The sequence below is a fragment of the Mastacembelus armatus genome, chromosome 14 (assembly GCF_900324485.2).
Source record: "Mastacembelus armatus chromosome 14, fMasArm1.2, whole genome shotgun sequence".
Lineage (NCBI taxonomy): Eukaryota > Metazoa > Chordata > Actinopteri > Synbranchiformes > Mastacembelidae > Mastacembelus > Mastacembelus armatus.
Window position 1 is genome coordinate 13,727,289 of NC_046646.1, and position 21,634 is coordinate 13,748,922.

Here is a 21,634-nt window from a genome sequence, read left to right on the forward strand (position 1 = left end):
AGAGAGATTACAGAGCTATTCACTGCTGTGCTGGCAGGTATTCAGTATGTGTGCAGGACTGTGTGTGTGTGTGTGTGTGTGTGTGTGTGTGTGTGTGTGTGCTCGCCTTTGGCTGAAGTGGCAAGTTAGAGAGAGAGAGTGAGGAGGGGGCAGGGAGAGAGTGAGGGAGGCAGAGAACAACATGGAGACAAGAGAGAGAGGCTGGTTTGGAAAGGTGGAGGAGGAAGAGGAGGAGTGGGGAAGGGGAGGGAGGGTGTCAGGCTACTCCCGCCAGAGCCGCGGTTGCCATGGTGATGGGGCGAGCGGAAGCAGAGCCTCCCTTGACATATCCTAGTAGGGCAAGAGAGAGAGAAAGAGAGGGACTGGAGAAAGAAAAGAAAGAGAGACATTAGAAAGGGAGAAAGCGCTTGAAGGAGAAAGAGAGAAAGTAGTAGAACAACTGCAGGAAAAACATAAGATAAGATGAGATAAAGTGTGTAAGTGTGTGTGTTTTGGGCGACAGTCTTCTAACTTTTGCTGGAAAGTCCTAACGAGACCACAGAATGACCTTTGACCTTGTTCTGACACTGACAAACAATAGTTAACTTGTATGAACCAGCGAGCATGTTTAATCCTCTCCTTTCTTTTCTTTGGTCCCCACCTAAATCAGTCTGCATACCTCTTTTCGACAACAGCCAATCCTCTCCTGAATCCAGAGCTTTTTTATCTGTCCTTAACGTTGATGTGTGATTGTGGACCAGCAGCCTGTCACCTGTTTGACAAGTGTTCGACATGATGTCATGCTATGCCAGCTCCTCTGTAGCCCTGTGCACCCTGTCTACAGCTAGTTCTTTTTCCTTATGGGAGGTGTCATTGCATGCACCAGATACCAGCACAAAATGCAAGCAAAAATCTGCATATTACTTTGAATAATTCTTATAGTCTGGCTCTTTCAGCTAACAAACCTGAACCTCTTTAGGTTTTAGAGAGATTACTCACAACAACAAAAACAAGATATATTATTTGAAGACATTACCTTAAGCTTTTTGGAACTGTGATGGGCATTTTGCACTATTTTCAGACATTTTATAAACCAAATAAAAATCAGTTTCTTAATCCGGACAACAATCGGCTGATTAATCAATAACACAAACAATTTTTGGATACAGGCCTCCTGAGTTCATTCAAAAGTGTCTTCCTTTAGGAATTTATTCATGACAGCAGTCTCACAATGAAACAAAAGAACCAGCACAAACCCTGATGTTTGTGTTTGAGATATTTCCTCCAGCGGATAAAGCAACATCGTGTTACCTTGACTAAAGAATATTGTCCTGTGTGACCACTGAGCCTTTCAATGCTGTCAGACAACTCATCATGCAAACCGATTCTAGCATAATGTGATTCTTAGTCACACAGACAGGAGCAAATCATCAACAAAGAATAGCTTCAAGTCATTATAGACTTAGACCATAATGTTTCAAAATATGAGAGACATGCACTTCATCCATGGATAATCTGCATGTAATTGCAAAGGTTTGCGCATAGATCTGAACTAAAAGCATCGACGGCCCAGCTTCTCTTTCTGATGAATTATTTTGAGTTATATTGTTACTTTCACTTGGTTTAGAAAGCTTAGGATGAAAACTCCTGTCGTATCTGGGTTCTTTTACCTCTACTGTATTGTTGTGTTTGTGTATTTGCAGCATTTCTGGATTCAGAGCAAATGTATTCTATATTTGGGCTTTGAGTCTTGATGGGTTTGGTCCCTAGGGGCCAGTGTGCGCAGTTTTCAATGAATTACTATAAAATTCATTGCTAAAAGAATCCAGGCTGTGCTAATTGGGAAAATGACATCCTGTCTAAACAAAAAATGTAAAGCCGGAGCACCAAAACAATCACCTTTCCAGTGTTATTGTTAGCTGGCAGCGATAATACAAACAAGTCATATTAAATGTGACAATAATGAACCTGACTTAAGATGATGTAACATTAATGAAGATGTAAGCCATTGAAGGGTTTGTGGGTTCCCAGTGGAGTCGATACCAGGAGGATCTGTTTCCTAGAGACTTTATCTTTGGACAGGAAACTCCACTCCCCTCTGTTTGAGGCAGCCACAGGGATGTGGTCAGTAGACACACGCACGCACACACACACCCTTTAATGATCCCTTATGCAATAGTACTCCACCCAGCCCCCACCCTTCACTAACCCAAATAACAAGACGCCACAATGAACAACAAACGCACATAGACAAGCCCCTCCCCCTCTACCCTCACACCCACATGTGAAAATACTGACTAAATGCTGCTTTTTCTCTGAAATATAAGATGTTTTAAGTCAGTTAATCAGGGCTCTATTTTTTATAAACAGGCAAACTTTTCAGGGGTAAAATTAGAGGATAGTCTCCCACCAAATCCTCTACAACCTGCTACCAAATGCTTCAGTTTGACATTATAATGTCATCTGGCATTCAATTTTTTTATTCAAAATAAATAAATATAATAACTTAATGGAAATCTCAATAGAAACATGACCAATAAACCATTAAAGCAACATATAACACATGATACCTGTTCTTCCTACAATGCATCTGTGTCTGAAGTCGCCTACTCAAATTCTTTAAACTCATCAAGATAATATAAGAGTACATATAGCACAAACTTGAGACAAAATGGTACCTATAGCATATAAACATAAGAATATATTTTTTAATTGAAAGTGGCACAGGTACAAAGCCTTGGAGAACTCTGCATATTAAACTTGTATGTTTAGATGGATAGGTGCTGATACAAAGTCATGTATGTACATAAAAGAATAGGTATTATAAAATCCTAGAATTTAGATTTTCATTTAGATTTGTTTCTTTATAACTGGAAAAAACAGAGACATAACTTACATTGTATGATTAGTATGCTAAAAAACAAGTACCTTCTTAATTGAATCGTGGCAACCAGTGAAAGCATACTTTTAGCAAAGCAATGTATATCTATATCATGGAAAATATCTGACTGGGCAGATAAGATATATCTGTTGTCAAAACTTTTGATACATGTCTGGGCATGTTTGATGCAAGTTTTCAACTGTTTTCTCAATAACAGAAATTTTAAAACATCAGCTGGATGGTAGATGGTAGACTGGAAATGTGTGCAAAGCAAACCTGCCATTATCTGTAAGAACAGTGAAAAGCACCTCGTTGTTAAGGTCATTCTTTAAACGTTGGGATCATCTAACTTTGCTGACCACTACAGAAAGATCAAATCGGCTTTGCATCAAACCAGCTGTGAAACAACAGAATTTAAATCTCTCCTGTATCATTACCTGGCTTGGTGCTGGATGAAAGAAAAGAGATGTACTACCAGAATCAACTAAAAGACACAATTTTACATGCAAGGTTGACCACAAGCTGTCAACCTGCTCTTGAATATGACACTAACAAAATCTAACTGAACATGATCTACTTCCACCAGATCAAATTAATCTCCAGTAAAGTAAATTCAATTTCTGAGCCTCAACAAAAGAGACAGACACTATTCATTTACTATACACTTTCTTCTCAGTTTTATCAATGTGCACTGTGAGTTCACTTTAAATGTGCATTTTTATTCATGCTCAGTCCTAAACTCAATCTTTAGCCCAAATTTTACCTAAATGAAGACAAAGCACCACTGGTGATAATATATCTAGGAAACATTCAGGAATATTGGTCCCCTGCGTATCCAAATCTGTATTTTATCAAGTCAGTCAGTCTTTTATTTGCTATTTATCTGTTTATCAGACCTCATATCTAAACAAACCAAACTTCACTCAATCATGTGACACTTAAACACAGATTCTACATGGTTTTGCTGAATTTTGACTTAAAAACCCTGGAAGGTATGCAGATGTAAGGTTTTTCTAAAAGCTAAAGATTTGTGAATATTAGCTAAGAGCAAAAACAGTTGCAAAAGTTGGTGTCCAATTTTATCTCCAATTGTACAGTATAGTACACCACTCTGCTAACAGAGCGAGTCCTGTGTATCCTACATTTTTACATACCATTCAATCTCCTTTAGGTTGGAACATTTTTCTGGGTCAAAGTGTGTCACAAATCTTGCTCTGCACATCATGGGGCACGTCAATCAAGCAAACAGGACAATAAACACCTTCTGGTATTGCCAAGGCTTCACTGCAACTTTGTTCTTTACAATTACAGTATAGGCACGTCAATCAGTTTGACAGGTAGGTAGCAAACACGCAATTGAGATTTGGCAGGGACCCCACAGAACATTTTCCGTGTTATGATTGTAGACAGAACCGCAGTCATTATTGTGACTAAAGAGAAAATGAATGAAAATGTAATGGTTGAATCATCCATCCATCCATCTTCTATACCCGCTTTTCCTGTTCAGGGTCACGGGGATCCGCTGGAGCCTATCCCAGCTCTCTCTCGGGTGGAAGGCAGGGGTACACCCTAGACAGGTCACCAGTCTGTCGCAGGGCCACATATAGACACACAAAGACAGACACACACTCACACTCACTCCTACGGGCAATTTTAGAGTCACCAATCAACCTGACATGCATGTTTTTGGACTGTGGGAGGAAACCGGAGTACCCGGAGTAAACCCACGCAAGCACAGGGAGAACATGCAAACTCCACACAGAAAGGCCGGGATGCGAACCCACGACCTTCTTGCTGTGAGGCAACAGTGCTAACCACTCAGCCACCATGCTGCCCATGGTTGAATCAAAATATTCTTAATGTTTACCCTCAAGTCAAAATATTTACTGAAACTAGTTTAATACTTGACTAAATATGTTTCAATAATTCTATGTATTATGAATCCAAAATATAAAGACACTCAGTTTTAAATATAACAGTGTGTGTGTGGCACTTTTGAATAATTAAGATATGCAGTGTTGGAGTTTGGTATGTGTCTTCCAAATAGCTGGTGTATGCCGTCAATTATTGCGACTGAGTTTTTGGAAAAATAATAAATTATATCAGTGTGGCCTAGATTTACTAAAAAAGGGCTATTAAGAATATTAGCTTTCATAATGAAAGCACAGAAAGCAGTTAGCCTCAGTCTGTTTCTTCTTGCTGATGCTGTACAAAGCCAAACACAACAGCAACATTACACAAAACAAAAAAAAAAAAAATCAATTGAAGGCAGCACACACAAAAACAAAATGGATGGCAATCACAACACTGCGTTGGAGCTTGTTCCTATCTGAACATCCACACCCTCTCCACCTCCACCTCGCTACCTTTCCTGCTATCCCTCCTCTCCCTCATCTTGACTCTTTCAACGTGTCCCTTCACCACCAGCTGTTTGTTTTTCAGCTCTTCCCTCTCTGCGTTTTGAGATTTCCTGCAGATTTCTGTCTTCATACCTACCCATCCAGCTGACAAGACCCTTCCCCCCGTCCTCCTATATGTAGCCTGTGTTAATTGTTACCATAGTGTGCATGTGACTCCAACAGGCCTCACCTTATCATTACTGCTTACACCCTTTATTCTATACCCTCCTGTCTCTGATTATACTTAGACCTACCTTTCCACTTAACACTAAAGTGAGAAATGTCAAAGGTGTAACAACATGCCTGCGCTGCCAACCAGTGAGCTCAGCCAGAGAGAAACACTCCCAATGTACTTATTAGTTATGATTATATTTAATTGACATACTCCATCTACCATTTAATCACTGATCACAATAGCAAACTATAACCAGCCAAAAAACAATCATTTATAAACATAAGCTGTGAAAAGCAGGTTTGTCTCTTCTAATAGCAACGAGTTCAGCCATCTGTTTACGTCAGTAGTTCCCAGCCTTTTCAGCATGTGACCCCTTTATACAAAGTCGTGTCTATGGGTGACCAAAAAGAATCTATAAGTATCTCATTTGAATGATTTTTAGAGGCTTAAGAGGTCAAATCTCACAGTATTTCATAAGTCAAAAAACAAGAAAAATATTTGTCACCCTAAATATTTCTCAAATATTAAGCTGTAGGTCCATCCCTAATGTCAGTATCCCTGGTTTAACTTAGATTTAGAATTAGGATTGGTTTACAAAACAAAGTCCTTTTTTCATTCAAAACATGATGTGAAGTATGGAAAAATTGACACCAAAAAATATAAATAAATAAATAAATACACAAGGCTTGAGCTCGAAGTGATTATAAACCCTTATACATCTACAACCACTTTCAGTATTGCCACTAAATTGAATGATAAGTGTGTTAAACCTTTGACTGATAGTTATAGTAGGTGTGTCTCACAAGACTGCATCCTAATTTACAGCGATTAATAGCTATAAACTTTTGAAGGTATTATTACAAATTGCTTTGAAAACAAGTCTGACAGCTGAATGTAATGTAATGCACTAAAAGTAGTCTAGGAAAACCTAGACTGGATGCAACATCTGTCAAAGGCAAACTAATTAACCCCAATCAAAGCAGGAACTAACAAAGAGATAAAGTACATATACAATATAAAAGAGACATATGTCCATCACTCTTACCTGGAATCAAACCTGTAACGTTTTATGTGGTAGTGCAGATTGATTTACTTACAGTTTAATCCTTTGGCTATAAAGTGTTATGTTATTTTTTGTCTATTCCAAAAATGTTCTTGTCTGACCATGAGTCAGTGAAGTGGACTGCAGAATTTCATTATCAAATTCAAGTTTAACTACAGTCATCATAGAATACTACTTTATTAGTAATTAAAAAGTGTAGATTTCTGTGTGACTCGATTGTCTCCTATAGTTTAGGACAACCTAAATATTGATGCCTAATGCAAAAGAAGACTAGAAAAAAGTCAGTGGGAAATAATCAGGATAAGTTTTACTACTCAAACCCATAGAGGAAAAAACAAGAGTTGACTACCAGATATGGGTTTCCCCCTGCTTTAGAGAAACTCCTATGGGCTCTGTAAATATTATATTACTGCTCTACACTAATTTATTATCAAACAGCCAGACAGAAATAGTTTGATCCTGAGAGATGAAACTGCTGGAGAATTCAGGATTGACTGTTCAAGAGTCTGGCTTGTTCAAGAGGTGCTGTTCTTCTCAACATTCATGCACTCTGCTGTCAGAACGATCTGGCCCTGCTCTGACCTCCTCACTATTTGTTTCATGGAACTCATTCTGCTGATACGCTCCCTGAAATTAAGCCAGCATAAAAACAAACAAAAGGTCAACTTTGCTGCTTGAAATGCAGAACTGCAAATGTCAACACACTCACACCATGTGAGACCACTCAAGTGTCTGTTCGTACAGCTTTTAATCCATCCACCCCTCAGGACTACTTGCTCTTCCTACTTCCCTCAGCCGACTAGAGCAAGGGATAAGGTACACCCTGAATAAATCACCAGTCAATCACAGGCCTGACACATAGAGACATTAATTGTCACATTCACACCTACAGGCAATTTAGAGTCACCAATCAACCTGACCTGCATGTGTTTGGATTGTTGGAGGAAGAACACGAGGAGAACATGCAAACTCCAACACAGAAAGACCCTGGCGGGTTTCAAACCAACAACTTCATGCCGTGAGGCAACAGTGCTAACCACCAACCCACCGTGCTGCCCAGACCCTAAGTCAACAGCATATATCCAGAGAAGCCAAGTATAGGTCACATGTTTTCTCTCACATCTGCCACACTTCATACAGTTCAACTAATTCATTCAGCACCACTGGAACCCCAGACAAATCTTTGCTTCAAGGCTTTCCAACATTAAAGTCTCATTCAGTTGTAATGTTCAGAGATTCCACTTTGGAACTGCTGAAGATGATGTCAAAGGCCTAATGTGAAAATCTTTATCTAACAAATGAATAAACTATCAAGAAAAGTCTCAAACATTGTCTGGTTCTCAAATCTATGAATTCATTTTATTCTAAACTAAATATTTTTAGGCTTTGGCTTCTATAAGAAACTACCTGCAGGAAATAGCCATCCATCTATTAATATACCGCCAATCATGTGAGGGGCTATAGCTAGAATGTCCCAACCAAGAACTTTATTGCTGTGATGACCCAGCATTCTTTTATGGGAGCAAAACACCCACAAAATATGAAACTACAACATGTGTAACATTTAGAAATTGTCATTTTACAATGCGCTGCTCAATTCTATGTGTAAAATGTCTTTGCCCTGTTGTCTATCAGCAAAATGACAATATGAAAAAAATGTTTAAAATGACTACATTTAAATTGAACTGATTATATTTGGGTGTGTTTGATAATCTACATCTGGACTTCTGCCAAAATAATTTTCAGATGTGACTGTATAAGTGTAGATAATATAAAAAAATAATTTATGATGAAGGGGTCGGTCTAATAATGCTGCATAGTAAATCAACAACTGATTTAGAGATCTGTGTCTCCATAAAGGCAAAGAAAATCTTGAATTCCTGCACTGAGTATTTACAGACAATTATTCCATCATGCATCTGTGTTGCTTTTTGTTTAGTTGTTAAATGAACAAATTCAGACCTGAGTTAGACTGCCTTCACAGGGAAAAGGGCCCTTCAGAATCCAGAAAAAAAAAAAATCACCAGAGTGGGCACCAAAAAAGATGAACCTGGCCCAGTGAAACTGTAACAGGAACATTTTTTTTCTTCCATGTACCAATAAAAGATAAAACTATTGCTGCAGGAACAACTAAAATCCTTCCTCAGGTTTATAAGATTTGATTCAGTATCTTAAAGCAATGCTGCCATGTTCCAAGATCTCAATTTCTGACAATAAGACCCAGTTTGTTATAAACTAGAACTCCTATGTGAAATGTAGTGATCTGAATGGTGTTGCTTCTCTAAAGTAGATTTTTCTGGTTGAATTGTAATGTGATATGGAAGCAATGGCTCTTGTTTACACATGGCCTCCATGTTTCCTGTTAATTTTTCTTTGGAGAATTTTAGTCCTTTGTGTGTTGAGTGTGAACTTGACGTGATCAAACACGCCTGATAAGCTTTGCAAATCAGAGCCACACCTGCCTACACCCACCTGACTCTCATCCACCCAGCTGTCAATCAATCCTTCTGCCTCTTCAACCACAGCTCCCCCATCTAATCAATCACCCAACCAATAAGTTGCATCCACCCCTCCTCACCGTGCACTCCATCTCCTCTGGCTCCGGTTTGATCTGTACAGAGGGCATGTCTGTCTTGGCTTCTTCCTCCTCCTGCTCCTCTTCACTTTTTCCTTCCCCCTTCTTCTTCACAGACTTCGGCGCCACTTCCTCTCGCTCCTCCTCACCCGATTCCTCCTCCTCCTCCTCCCGAGGCGGTCGAGGTCTGGTCTCTGGCTCTTCCTCCTTCTCCTCCTCGTCCCGGGCTGTGGGCGGCGGAGGTGATGATGATGTCCGTGATTGCTGCTGCTGGGTCAAGGCGCTCTGCTTAGCCGGGGTCCTCTGCTTCTTCCGGGCGCCAACAGCACTCTTCTTCTGTTTAGGAGATGACTGGCACTGAGGAAGAGAAGAGACACAAGGTGAGAGGTCAGGGGGGTGGACTCAGTGAGAAATAAAAGAAGGTAGGGAAAGTAGAGCAAGGGGGCTTTAGGAAGGGAGGAGTGGAGGTGAGGAAGAGGGTAGATGAGGAGAAAATGGGAGTTGAGGGGGAGGGGGATCAGAGAAAAGCAGGGGGAGGAGAGGGTGAGAACAAGGTATAAACAAAAAAAGTCAAAAAGTTCCAGGCCAGGGGGGAGAGTGAAAGGGAGGGGACTTGTTAAAGGAGTTGAAGATGTAATGAGAAGTGGGTGGAGGAAGAAAAAGAAGGAACCAAGAGATGAGGAACGAGAATATGTAAAAAGAGGTGAAAAGATAAAGAGCACAGGAGAGGAGGGTGGGTAGAAGAAGAAGAAGAAGACAGGAAATGACATGTTAGAATTGGAGAATAAAAAAAGCAAACACATGACTATAAGCATTACCTCGGCTCTAAAAGCCAGCTAAAGAAAAAAAATCTCAAAAATCTGCCAGAAGGTGGAGTAAAACACACACAGAAACACAGTCTGTTGAGAATGAAGATAGAAATTTAAAGACAGACAAGGGACAGAGGAGGCAGAGAGACAGAGGCCTAATCCTGAGCCTGCCACTGAGGGAATGAGAGTGAAGGAGAAATAACACAGACACAGAGAGAGCAGGGAGGAGTAGCCGTGAACTGACCCCTCCCTCCCTTTCAGCGGCAGGCAGGCGGACACACCCTTTTCTGGAAGCCAAGCGACACACACACACACGCATACAGAAAGAGAGAGAGGGGTGTGGGGAGTGCCGAGGCAGAGGGACTCGACACACACATACACTTGTGATAATGCACACACCCCTTCTCTTCTTTTCTGTCACGATTTTTTCTCCATGTCCACTTCCTCTCTCACACATTTATTGCTTTCGGTGACGTACCAGTAGTTCTAGTAAAAGCCAATAAGAACTTTTAGATAGTTGGGAAAGTAAATCCACGTCTCAATTTGACCCAATTATTTACTGAGGCATAGCGTTGTGTTGGTCAACACAGGACAATATTATACCAAGGTTTTGGTATTGACACCTAACCCACAGTTCTTAATTCTTCTTCTCCAAGGTTTTCAAATATTACATGTAACTGTCTAAAGTCATGATTTAGAATCCAGTTAACCTTTCAGCCTGCCTTGGGCAGCTGTGTTTTTTCAATCAATAAACCTTTAATATGTAAACTGACCGTGTTAGTGATCACAGTGCTGATATAAAAATGGAAGGAAAAGTAACTTTTCACCAAAATGTACTTTGATGAGTCTGTGGGAAACAAAGCAATGACAGTCTGGAAGGCAGTTTCTGTCCGAGCCCTGACCCACAGTTTGAAACCACTGTTTTACATCAGTGGAAGTTGTAAAAAAATATAACTTCCCTTCCAGATCTGTCTTTTTCTTCTTCCCCTCTGAGTTCCACTATTGCTGATGTGAATGTGGTCACAGTCGACATTTCAGTAGAATTTTTTTAGAGTTGTGGTTTTTCAGAAGAAAACTGACTGTGAAAGCTGCATGTCAGCCCTTAGGCTGTATTTCGTACAGTCTTCGATATATGCATAACGTGATTAAAAACTAACAGAAAGATCTCTTTGGGTTTCCTGATGAGGATGGTTAAACCTGCACATAGTACAGAAGATTTAGGCAGATCAGTGATGCAGCATGGCTTAGTGTCAATCATACCATCTGCTGTGAGCACTAAAAAAAGGAACAGGAAGTGACTTCACACCTTTTTTATCTTTCTGACAGACTCTCAAACACACAAAAACAAGTTCTCTTCTTCCTTCTGCTACATCTACCCCGCACCCACTGAACACCTACTGCTTAATGGGAAAATGAGCGCCACGTGCAATAAACTCGACTCAGGGAGGGGCTGTCCATATCCCTCTAGGTGTTAACACTGACTGATCAATGTGTACATGTGTACAATGTGTACATGTGTACAAATCCTCAGTAACACTGATTGGAAAAATATATTCAAATATCTACTTCAATGCATTTAGCGATAAAGGTCTATATACTAAAAAAGAACTTAAGATTTAGCAATAAAATTATAGGCATGTTAGCCTTTCATTGACATAGTTTGACTCAAACTATCAAATTCTTGATGTGTTGAACACTGAGCAGTATTTTAATGTTGCAGCTGCTCCAGGTTGCAGGAGACCAACTGCTATACGCTGATGTGAGAGATGATAGATTAACCCAAAGCAGTACATCACTTTTGTGTAATTGAGCAAAAGGGGGGGATTTGTCAACACTATAATGGTAGACATTAGGTACAACACTTGGCAGCCAAGTGTCATGTTATTGGATGCATGTAAATTGAATTCATACTAAATGATCATGGATCAATACAAAACATGCAACAAAACAGAATGAGTCCCAGTAGAGTAGGTGGGATGTGCCAATCTTGACAGCAAACATGATAAAATCGCTGTTTTTCTGGAGCTTTGACATCGCCTGCCATAGTCAGAGAAAACAATCCATGTAGGTATTTCAATGCACAGAATATGCCTCTGGTATGTTCTGTCCTTTAAGGCTTTGAAAGGGAAATGCAGTAATAGTCATACAAGTAGTTGCACACAGTAACACAATCTCAGCCTGCCTGCAGCTTTGAACCACTGGCATTTTCACCTAATGTCTTACTTGCACATAGCTGTTGATTTATGAACAAGGTCTGGGAATAATAAACTGAAAATATGAGTTTCATATTTTGTTCCAGAATACAGAGTCAACATGTCAATCATGAGTTTTTAGCTGTTTAGAAAAAAGCATTAGTCTACGTAATATTAACAGTCAGATTAGAAATTAACAACCTAATCTCATTTGTTTTCTTTCTTTATCGTTAACTCAGTGCTGAGAGCAGACATGAAGGAAAAACCCAGCTCGGCCACAGGACTTTCCTATGTATTTTTATTTGTTACGTTTGTTATCTGTGCTTTGTTTTATTTCGGATTGAGTGTTGTTCTAAGGAAAGTCTGACATGTGACCCAGCTCCAGTGGATTCCACAGTGAGGTGTGACCTGGGTGTGGCTGCAAGCACCACCACTCCCACAATTATGCACATACATACATACACACACACATACACACACTGGTCTATTGGTCCCATTGTGAAGGGACAGAGCCCCCTCTGTGTCTCTAAACAAAGGTAAAGGCAGCTTGATCCACCTTCCCCCCAACCAGGAACCCACACTCAGCCAAGACCTGACATTACACCAAACTTCCTTCCTGATAACATTTTGTACGTTGCATTCTACCTCTGCATTTCTACTTTTTATTTCTCTGGGCAAGGGTTAGGTCTTTCTGAGCTGTGTTTTTTTTTTCTAGTCACCATTTTGCACCAAAATTCAACAATCATATGGTGAAATCTGTCAGCGAAAATGAAACAGAGTTTTAATCTACAGCTGAAAATGCGGTGCAGTTTACAAGCCAGTAAAAGAGTGCCACTGTTAAAGTCACAGGTATTGTTAGGTGTTGTTTTCTGGTTGTGAGAAGGTGCATTGACTTGACATTATAAAAAACAATGTGCATAGATTTATGAAGATGATAAACAGAAACACAACCATGCTGTTACAAATTTAGCTACATGTAAATTATAAATGCATGAGTGAAAATTGTTCAAGTGTAGATTGTAAAAATAAGCAAAACAGATTCAGAAAATTTGTCCCTTAAAGGTAAAAAGGAATTTGAAAATTTTCCAATTTTGTAAATTTCCAGAAAACATTTTTAGAGTAAATTACAATCTTCAGTTTGAGTCTGTCCTCTCCCAAAAAAAAAGGGGTCAATGTGTCTTTCATGCCATCAGGTTATTACCACGAACAGTAACGTGTTAAAATTAGCTGACCTCTAATGACCCTATGAAGTCCGACCCACGCAAAGGACGTTATTCAGGTAATGTAATAGTAGGTCTGAATAAAAGGAGGGTGGATATATGGGTCAATCAACACTGAATAGTGTTGATTTCTGAGTGAAACATTGTGATTCCCACCTTTGTCCACTCCACAACATTAACCATGTGTTTATCATTGTAACCATGGCAACAGAGGTTATTTTAACCGACAATCCTTTTGTAAACCTAACCAAGGAGTTAATGTGGCTAAACCTAATGAAACCAAAACATATCCAGAATCATAACTCCGGGTTTATGATTGTTACCATGACAACAAAGGTCTGGGAAGCTTGTTGCTGGAAGGGTCTTGTGGCTCATACTCTTAGTTATGGACAAACAGTAAATTGCCTTTCAGGTTGGAGGACTTGGTGTTCAGTTAACTGTGAATTTGTTCCAGCATTTTTTGGCCTCATTATCATCTGTTCTCTTCTGTGATTGGCCACTTCACACCTACCATTCACGTTGAACCTGCCCATTCAGAATTGTGCAGGCACCATGAATGAAAATGGCTCTTCTTCAAGAATGAGTTACCCTGAATAACAGGTCCTCATCACCTCTATTTAAATGTGTCAGTAAATTGTAAATTTGCAAAGAAAATGCAATGTGTTAATGGCTGTTGATAGTCACATGACTGAAGACGCATCCAGAGGTGCTTTATCTTGTATCTCTAAGCCAAATCTTTTTTCTACACTTTCATAACCCAAGACTGAAGAGGTCTGGTAAATCAGATTTGGTCCTCTGCTCCCAGACACGATACATAGCACTTTTACTTTTGGTTATGAAAGCACCACTTTTTGAGGTGTCAGACATGAGGAGGGAGGTTTTGTTATTGTCTGTTGGAAACAGCTGAAGGCTGCAGACGGCTAACCTGAAGGGCAAAACTCCACCAGTCAAACACACTCCCTGGATTCCAACTTTTCACAGAAATTTAATACAGTTTTTGCAATAAAACCTGTGCTGATCCTACATTTACTCAGGAAAATGCAGTATTATACTGATCATATAGATGGGGAATGCAGAAGAAATGTTTATTTACTCTCTAAAAACGCATCGTTGCGATTCACTTACTGACTTCAGCAGCTTTCCAGAATTCTTAATGAAATGATTTGTGCAGAGCAAAACGTACATCTTTTCAAAACTCATTTGAAAAGTTTACTTGCTGCAGACAGACCTTGATTGCGCAGGATTTGCACATAAATCCCAAGCTTTTATTTTGACGTAACATGGAGCTGCAGTTGGGTGGAGATCAGCACTCCAGGGCAGTTCACACAGAACCATGTGAACAGTAAGTTCCAGAAAAGAAAAAAGAAAAAAAAAAAAAACAGCAAATTGAAATATTAAGTCGTCTGAACTTCATAGAGCTACACTTGAGCTTACAAACCACACCAAGCAGAGGGAGGCAAACCTTAGGAATCTTTTGTAAATCCAATTTAATCTACATCTGCTGGCAGACAAAGCAGTCAGGTGGAAGGAGTATAGTGAGGGGGGCAGGTGTTGCACGTGTGTGGAGAGCAGCACAAGTGACCAGTAATAGTAAGAGACTGTCCGTGTGTGTGCCTGTTGTGTGTGTGTGTGTGTGTGTGTGTGTGCCTCCCCCCGGTAGAGGTGTACCACTGTGGAGTTCCAGGAATAAAAAAAGGTGGGGTGGGTGTGCAACCTCTGATCCCATCACAGGAAGTCGGGGAGAGGGTAGAGAAGGACCAGAAAGATTGAAAAAAAAAAAGTATTTTTTCACAGTGTCAGCGCTGAGTTGAAGAAACAGCAAACCTTTCTATGACCTGGCCCATATTTACACTGATTTAAAGCTGCATGACAACATAATCAGATGATGGAGTACCCAAGCAACAAACTCAAGGCATACCAACTACCATGCTGAATTACTTTGTTCCAATAGAGTATAAGCAAATAACAATAAAGCCTGCTCTGAAAGTGTGTTCACTCTGACTTCAAAACAGAGCTGGCTCGACTGCACATTGTGTCAGTGCAAACACATGGTGATGCCAACAGGCACATATCCGCTATGAGTGGAAGTGAGAATGCATTGAAAACATTTCAACTTCTGCACAAAATGTGAGATTATGCCAGTGATGAACGACTCCACTTAATGACCCAAGTGAAAGAAGAAGAAAAGGAATAAAAGAAGAGGAAAGTAACAAAGACCTGGAGTCTGTGATCAGCTTTGAGATCAGAATCTAAACTAGAGCGTCACTTATTATTCAATGAATTGATTGGCCAGTCAAAAGAACCTATTTAGATAACTGATTAAAATCATTTAGATCCAGGTTCCTAATTGTTAGAAGTGTTTTTTAATCAATCTAAATAATAGTGAATCAAACAAAGCCAATTAAATAAGAACACACTGGGCACACTTCGCATTCAGTTAGGATGCATCACAAAATGTTTTAACTTTTTTTTTTTTTATTAGAAAGTTTTCGCAAAAAGTAGCATTTAATAAAAAGAGAAAGACGTCCCTCTGAAGGACACTGTTAATGCCCTGTGCTAGTGACCGAAGCTAAAATTCTTTTAAGTTTTCTTACAGCTGATATCTCATCTCCCCTGGTGCTTTGTGCATGTGATGAGCAACAGGTGGTGTTCCAGGATTGGCCCATTCGAATAGATTGCTGTCACCTGATTGGGTAAGATGCTGACCTGAGTCTATTTAAATCCCAGCTGATAGTCTCCTGCTGCTCCTAATCATACTAGTATACTGTCTCTTGAGTTGTGGGAATAGAACTAAACTAGAAGTTTGTGAAAAGAGATAAACTCTGGTCAAGTAGTGGCTTTGGATTAGATTTTGGTGCTTAGACAAATAAATATATCACTGTAGATATTGAGGACTTTTGTAGCACAGAGTAGGAATGAGAAGCTCTTTTCTTTCTCATGTTTTTTCTTGTTTTTCTTATAAAAACTCTTTAATTTTCTGAGTTTTTGTTTTTGGTTAAGTGAATTTGGAATATTTTATCAGCACTTTTGTTTGTTGTCTTTGGCATGGTTCATATTTGAAGGAAATAAAACTGTTAGCTTGGACTATACTGGTCTTTCTTTGGAGTGGGAAGAGAGTGGGAGCTACATGTTATGTCTATGTTCCATTAATAATCGATCATCATAAATCGATCAGTTGACTGTATTTAGAATCATTAATTGCTGGCATAAAGGGACATCAGGCCAGTTATTCTTAAGGAATAGTCCCACGATAATTTTGGAGAAAAGTCAGATTTGTTTGCAGAGTTGTTCTGTTCTCATCCACAAGAAGATCTCTCTCTCTCTGGGCCTCAACTGGCCAATCTGGACATTTTTAAAATCTATTTTTAACTGCTGAAGGCTGACTGAGTGTGAACTGAACGCTCTGCTTCATCCTCATATGGTCCCACACATTCACACCCGCTCAGAACAACCAGTCTGTTACTGTTAAGCTGAAGGGAGCTGAGGAAAAGAGTCATGGAGCTGGTCTCTGAGGGAGGGTTTCATTCTTTAATGTTCATTCTTTAATGTCTTGGGTGGAGTTTCAGGGCAATTATCCAATATCTCACAAAAAAAAAGGCAAGACAAGATTTTGTGCAGTCCAGCTTTTTCATTCACTTGCATCTGTGAATATGTTTCATTTGTTTAACACAGGTTTGACAGCACACTGATCTGTCCATAACAATACAGATATTGTGAAATCAAATCTAATAAGACAAACTGTTAAGTCCTCACATAACTGTTGGATGCAACAGAAAACTGGCTTCTTATAATTCAACTTACTGTGATAATGTTTGACAAAGAGTAAGACAGACAACCTCCTCCTATACAGGGGCATGAAAGCTTGGAGATACCATCTCAGATGAGGGTAGAATAAGGGAAGACAAACTGAATTGATGTCTTTCATGTTCTGATTGGCTGAACACACCTGATACAGGTAACCAGCAGTGAGTAGGGCAGGGAGAGTTCGGAAAAAGAAAAAAAAAAAGCAGGACTGAACCTCTGTGAAGATGGGTTGGTCTTGGTTGCATATTTTTCTGTTCCTTTTGTCAGACAAAGAAATGAGTATGAAATGATGATCTAATTGCAGATCTTCCACAAAGTGCTTCACATTAACATATATTCATTGAAACTATTTCAACCACATGAACACTGAAATAATAGCACTTGCTGAGCATATTTTTTTTTTTCAGTGTTTGTGAGTGAGGGAGTGGGTGGGACAGCGAGACTATCTGGGTCAATGCTCTCCTCTCTGTCACTGCAAACCCCCCGGCCCTGTGTGCGTGTATGTATGTGTGCGTTTTGGGTGGGGGGTGGGGGATTGCCCCAGTCTGTTCATGCCTCCAAAGAGTCCGCACACACACACACTTCATTTCTGGTTATGCCCACACCCATGAATGCACATGAAGCAATTTCCCCAAGCTGTTCCACAAAGCCTATCAAAGGTACACACATACACATAAACACGCGCAGAAACAGACACACAACATTATGTCGTTTTCATCAAAAGTGCAGATGAAGATAATTTGGCTCCAGTTGGCTCCAGTTTTCAGTATCTGTCTGTAATCTGCCACAGCCTGAGTTTCCTTTTATAATGCTATTATTTAACTACGCAGCAGCAGCAGTAGTTCAGTTTGGGTTTCATTATCAATGGATGTAACTCAGAGTACAATCAGCAGGAGCAGAAGAAGAGAAATGACCAAAATAAAAAAAGAGGCAGAAGGTTTTTTTCCTTATAATAGCCACCTGTTCATACTGCTGAGGGTTCATTCTCAGTTCATAGAACCATCTAACATCCTCCAGACACGTTGCTGATAGCACTCAGATATAAAGCAGTAATTTGTCAGGGCGCTGAATGCAAAAGCAGTCAAAGCTTGTGCTTTTCTATAGATTTTATGTCATTCTTAGGATTATTTGGACACATCTTTACAGAAATTGATAGAGACAGAATTGGGTGCTACAGGAGATCTAGGCTGGTTGCAGGTAGAACAATAATGGGAGCATACAAAGGATTCTCAGTCACTCCTTACACCAAATCAAGCCTGTCTTGTGGCTTTGTAATTTTTTTTCCTATTTGCTGCTCCTAAGAATGTTGAAATCTTGACACCTCTGACTTCAAGAGCACACAAATGGCAGAAAAATACTTTTTACTCTTTTGTCACTTTCTGCATTTATTGGATAGAATACAGAGGAGAAGAATGAGTAAATAAGGGGAGAAGTGACAGTAGGGACCAGGAACAAGGGTCAAACACCAACTGGGCAACATTATGGAAACAGTTTATGGTTATCCTAAACCCAGAGGTCCTTTATGATGCCCTGATTTGTTTTTTATTGGACCAAATGACTCAAATTGTAATAATACAAAGATATAATTCACAGACAGCAAAATGTCTTCTGTTTCTATCGAATGGATTTTGTGTGGTAGTGTGTCACATGAGCTTTATAGCTTAATTATAGCCACAGGTGCTTCTTGGATTTTGGATTCTGTTGAATATTGTTTCAAAATAATAGCTGTATAAACAAACCAACAACAATTCAATTTGACATTTTAAGGGCTGGTTAATTCTCTATGTCAAATTCAACAGCTACAGTCAACGGAAGATATATAAATATATATATAGCACACACTTTTAGACATTGTCTCTGCATTTGTGCTGCCCTGACAAGTGACATAATTGCTAGTTGAAGTGGGGGTGGATGCTGATTGTTGTTATCAGAAAGTTTCAGAAATGGTCAGACACAGAACTCCATAATCTAACAACGAAAAGGTGTGCAAGGAGGAATTTTCTGTAGTTATCTGACCATCCAACAAGCTGTTTGAGCAGAATATAAAGCTGGCTTAAGGTGCTTTTGAGACGAGTGGTTACTTGCAGCACCTTCCACCCAGCAATGCTGATATTCTGAGGCAGCACAGTTCAAAAGTCCTACCATGGCTACCAACTACTACTGATCCTGTATGTGCAGTCCACAATAGGTTACAGGTTTGCACCTGCACCACTTTCATCATCACTTTTGCAGTCATACAATTGCTTCTAGTAATCAAGTAGCCTGTTGTTTAAATGGTCGACATCAATTACAGTGTCACAGTTTGGAGCTGATGGTGCTTCAGGATCATTTCTATGCCCTGGTTTGTTTATTCACCACTGGATGAGCACAAATTGTATAACTCAGACAACTGTTGCATAATTTCTGTGGTTGAAATGCTCACACCAGCATCAACTCAGACAGCAGCAGCAAAGAGCTGTGCACCCTAAGGAGGGTGGGAGATAGCCTTCGTGTTTACGCTGGAAACAAAGAAGACTGGAGCAGCTAATGTTCACAGCCTGAAAGTAATTTAAAATGCACTAAAACATTTATTTCTAATAAACAATAGTGCAGCTGCTGGAAATAGTTGGATATGGCATCAGTCATTAATAAAAAATGGGCAGAAAATGTTGGGCCAGTGGCCAAAAAACATACACCACATGGCTGAGGGCAGGCTTCCATTTACAGACAGGACTAATTCAAGGGAAGGTCAGGAAGGTCTGTGTGGTCAAAGTGCCAGAACTACAGTGAGTCTCATCCACATCAAATATGGTTGATATTTGTGAGACCTTGCTGGTTGGTCAAAGTGGCCAATGATAGTTTCAGCAGGGTTTACCACCATTTGGGAGCTCATGAGACATTACATAGTGACTAATTTTAATTTTGTGAATTATATTCACATTCCATTACAACAGCATTAAAACACAGGGTCAATTGAAATACATGAGAGAAGAGAAGGTGGAGCAGAAAAGCTGGGAGAGGGCAGGATGGTCAGTTCTCATTGGTTTCTAGTTGAGGTCCAAACATTGCACAACTCCTGTAACTGGAGTCCATAACACACATACACACACGTACACACAATCCTCCCCACACAGCTTCGGCCCTGAGAAGGAAGTGGACCCTTTGTGTGGGACGGAGCCTACAATGGAGAAAATGTAAAACTCAGCATCAGCGTGTTAGTATGTGTTTGTGTGTGTTACTTACATTTCCTTAATATAGACAAACTGACACATGCACGCCTCTTTCATTCTTCTGGCCCTCCCCTTTTCCTCTCATTTGTCTTTTTCCACTCAATCTCGTGCAAATGGAAGGGTGGCACTTGGTTAATAAGTGACAGCAATGAGGTAAAGGTTGGCTGAGTGCTAAAGGGCCATTTCACTAAAAACCTACTTTAGCTCAAAAACAACATTAACTACAAAGGACAATGAACTTTGTGACCTACGTATGTACTTTATTATCTAGTAGCAATACTATGAGTCTACAGCTATAGTATATTGCTTCAGACAGGAGACGTGCTCAACACCTGTTGGACCCATTCAGATGGGACAGCTGTCAACCTGCTTCTCACCGTCAGCAGAAGGTCCAGTCTGAGGTCTACTTCATACTCTCCAGTGATAGAAGCAGTAATGACACTGACTGTCAGGGAGCAAGTTACGTTTGGTGATCATGAACAAAGCATGACAAAACTGGAACTATGTTCAACATTTTAAGCTTAATGGTGGCCCTGCATTTTTTTTTTTTGCATTAGTTAAATTAGCCCAAAAAAGTTTCAATTAAAGGTGCAATGTGTAAAATATGACAGATTTAGCAGCATCTAGTGGTGAGACTGCAGAATGCAACCTTCTGAGCACCACTCACACCTCATCCCATCTGTTTCCAGCAGCGAGGAAGCGTACAGTGTTCGTCACCTTTAAAATAAAATAGGATGAGTTTGATTTGTCTGTTCTAGGCTACTGCAGAAACATGGCAGCACAACATGGCTGCTCTGTGAAAGGGGAACTGTTTCCTACTGTATGTAGATTAAAAAATCTAATTCCAAGATTAAGAAAATGCAAGTTTACAGACTGACGACATATTTATGAATACTATATTCAATTTCGGCTAATAGACCACTCTTTATATCACACTTTTAATCTTTACGTAAAAGAAGAGGTTGTGTCTGATGTAATGCTGTTTGTCTGAACAGCCTTACAAATTTATCATGGGAACAGTTTCTTGCCCAACATATGAATCTCTATGTTGCATGCAACTTCCTCTCCTGTTGCTGTGGTGTGAAGCGTGAGTGCACCAAGCAGTCGCATCTCTATATTGTCCAGTGATGTCAGGGGACAGATAATGATGACTGAAGTGTGGGATGAGGTGAAGAGGCAAGGTGGAAAAAACAAACAAAAAAAAAAACAGAGAGAGAAGATGTCAATATATAATGAAAACCACAACTAGACCGACCAAGAGGCAAGATGAACAAAAACAGGAACACTTTCCTCCCACTGTCTATCGCACCCAGCTGTGACCTCGTCAG

At 39.9% G+C, this 21,634-nt stretch overlaps 1 protein-coding gene across 2 annotated transcripts in view; it reads right to left on the reverse strand.

Moving 5' to 3' along the window:
- The window catches only part of klf8 (Kruppel like factor 8), a 57,967-nt gene that overhangs the window by 20,246 nt on the left and 16,087 nt on the right, over nucleotides 1–21,634 (reverse strand). For both annotated transcript variants that reach the window (XM_026329073.1, XM_026329072.1), the window contains exon 2: nucleotides 9,076–9,429. In XM_026329073.1, coding sequence (XP_026184858.1) covers nucleotides 9,076–9,429 — 354 coding nt within the window. The remainder of the gene's footprint in view (nucleotides 1–9,075; nucleotides 9,430–21,634) is intronic.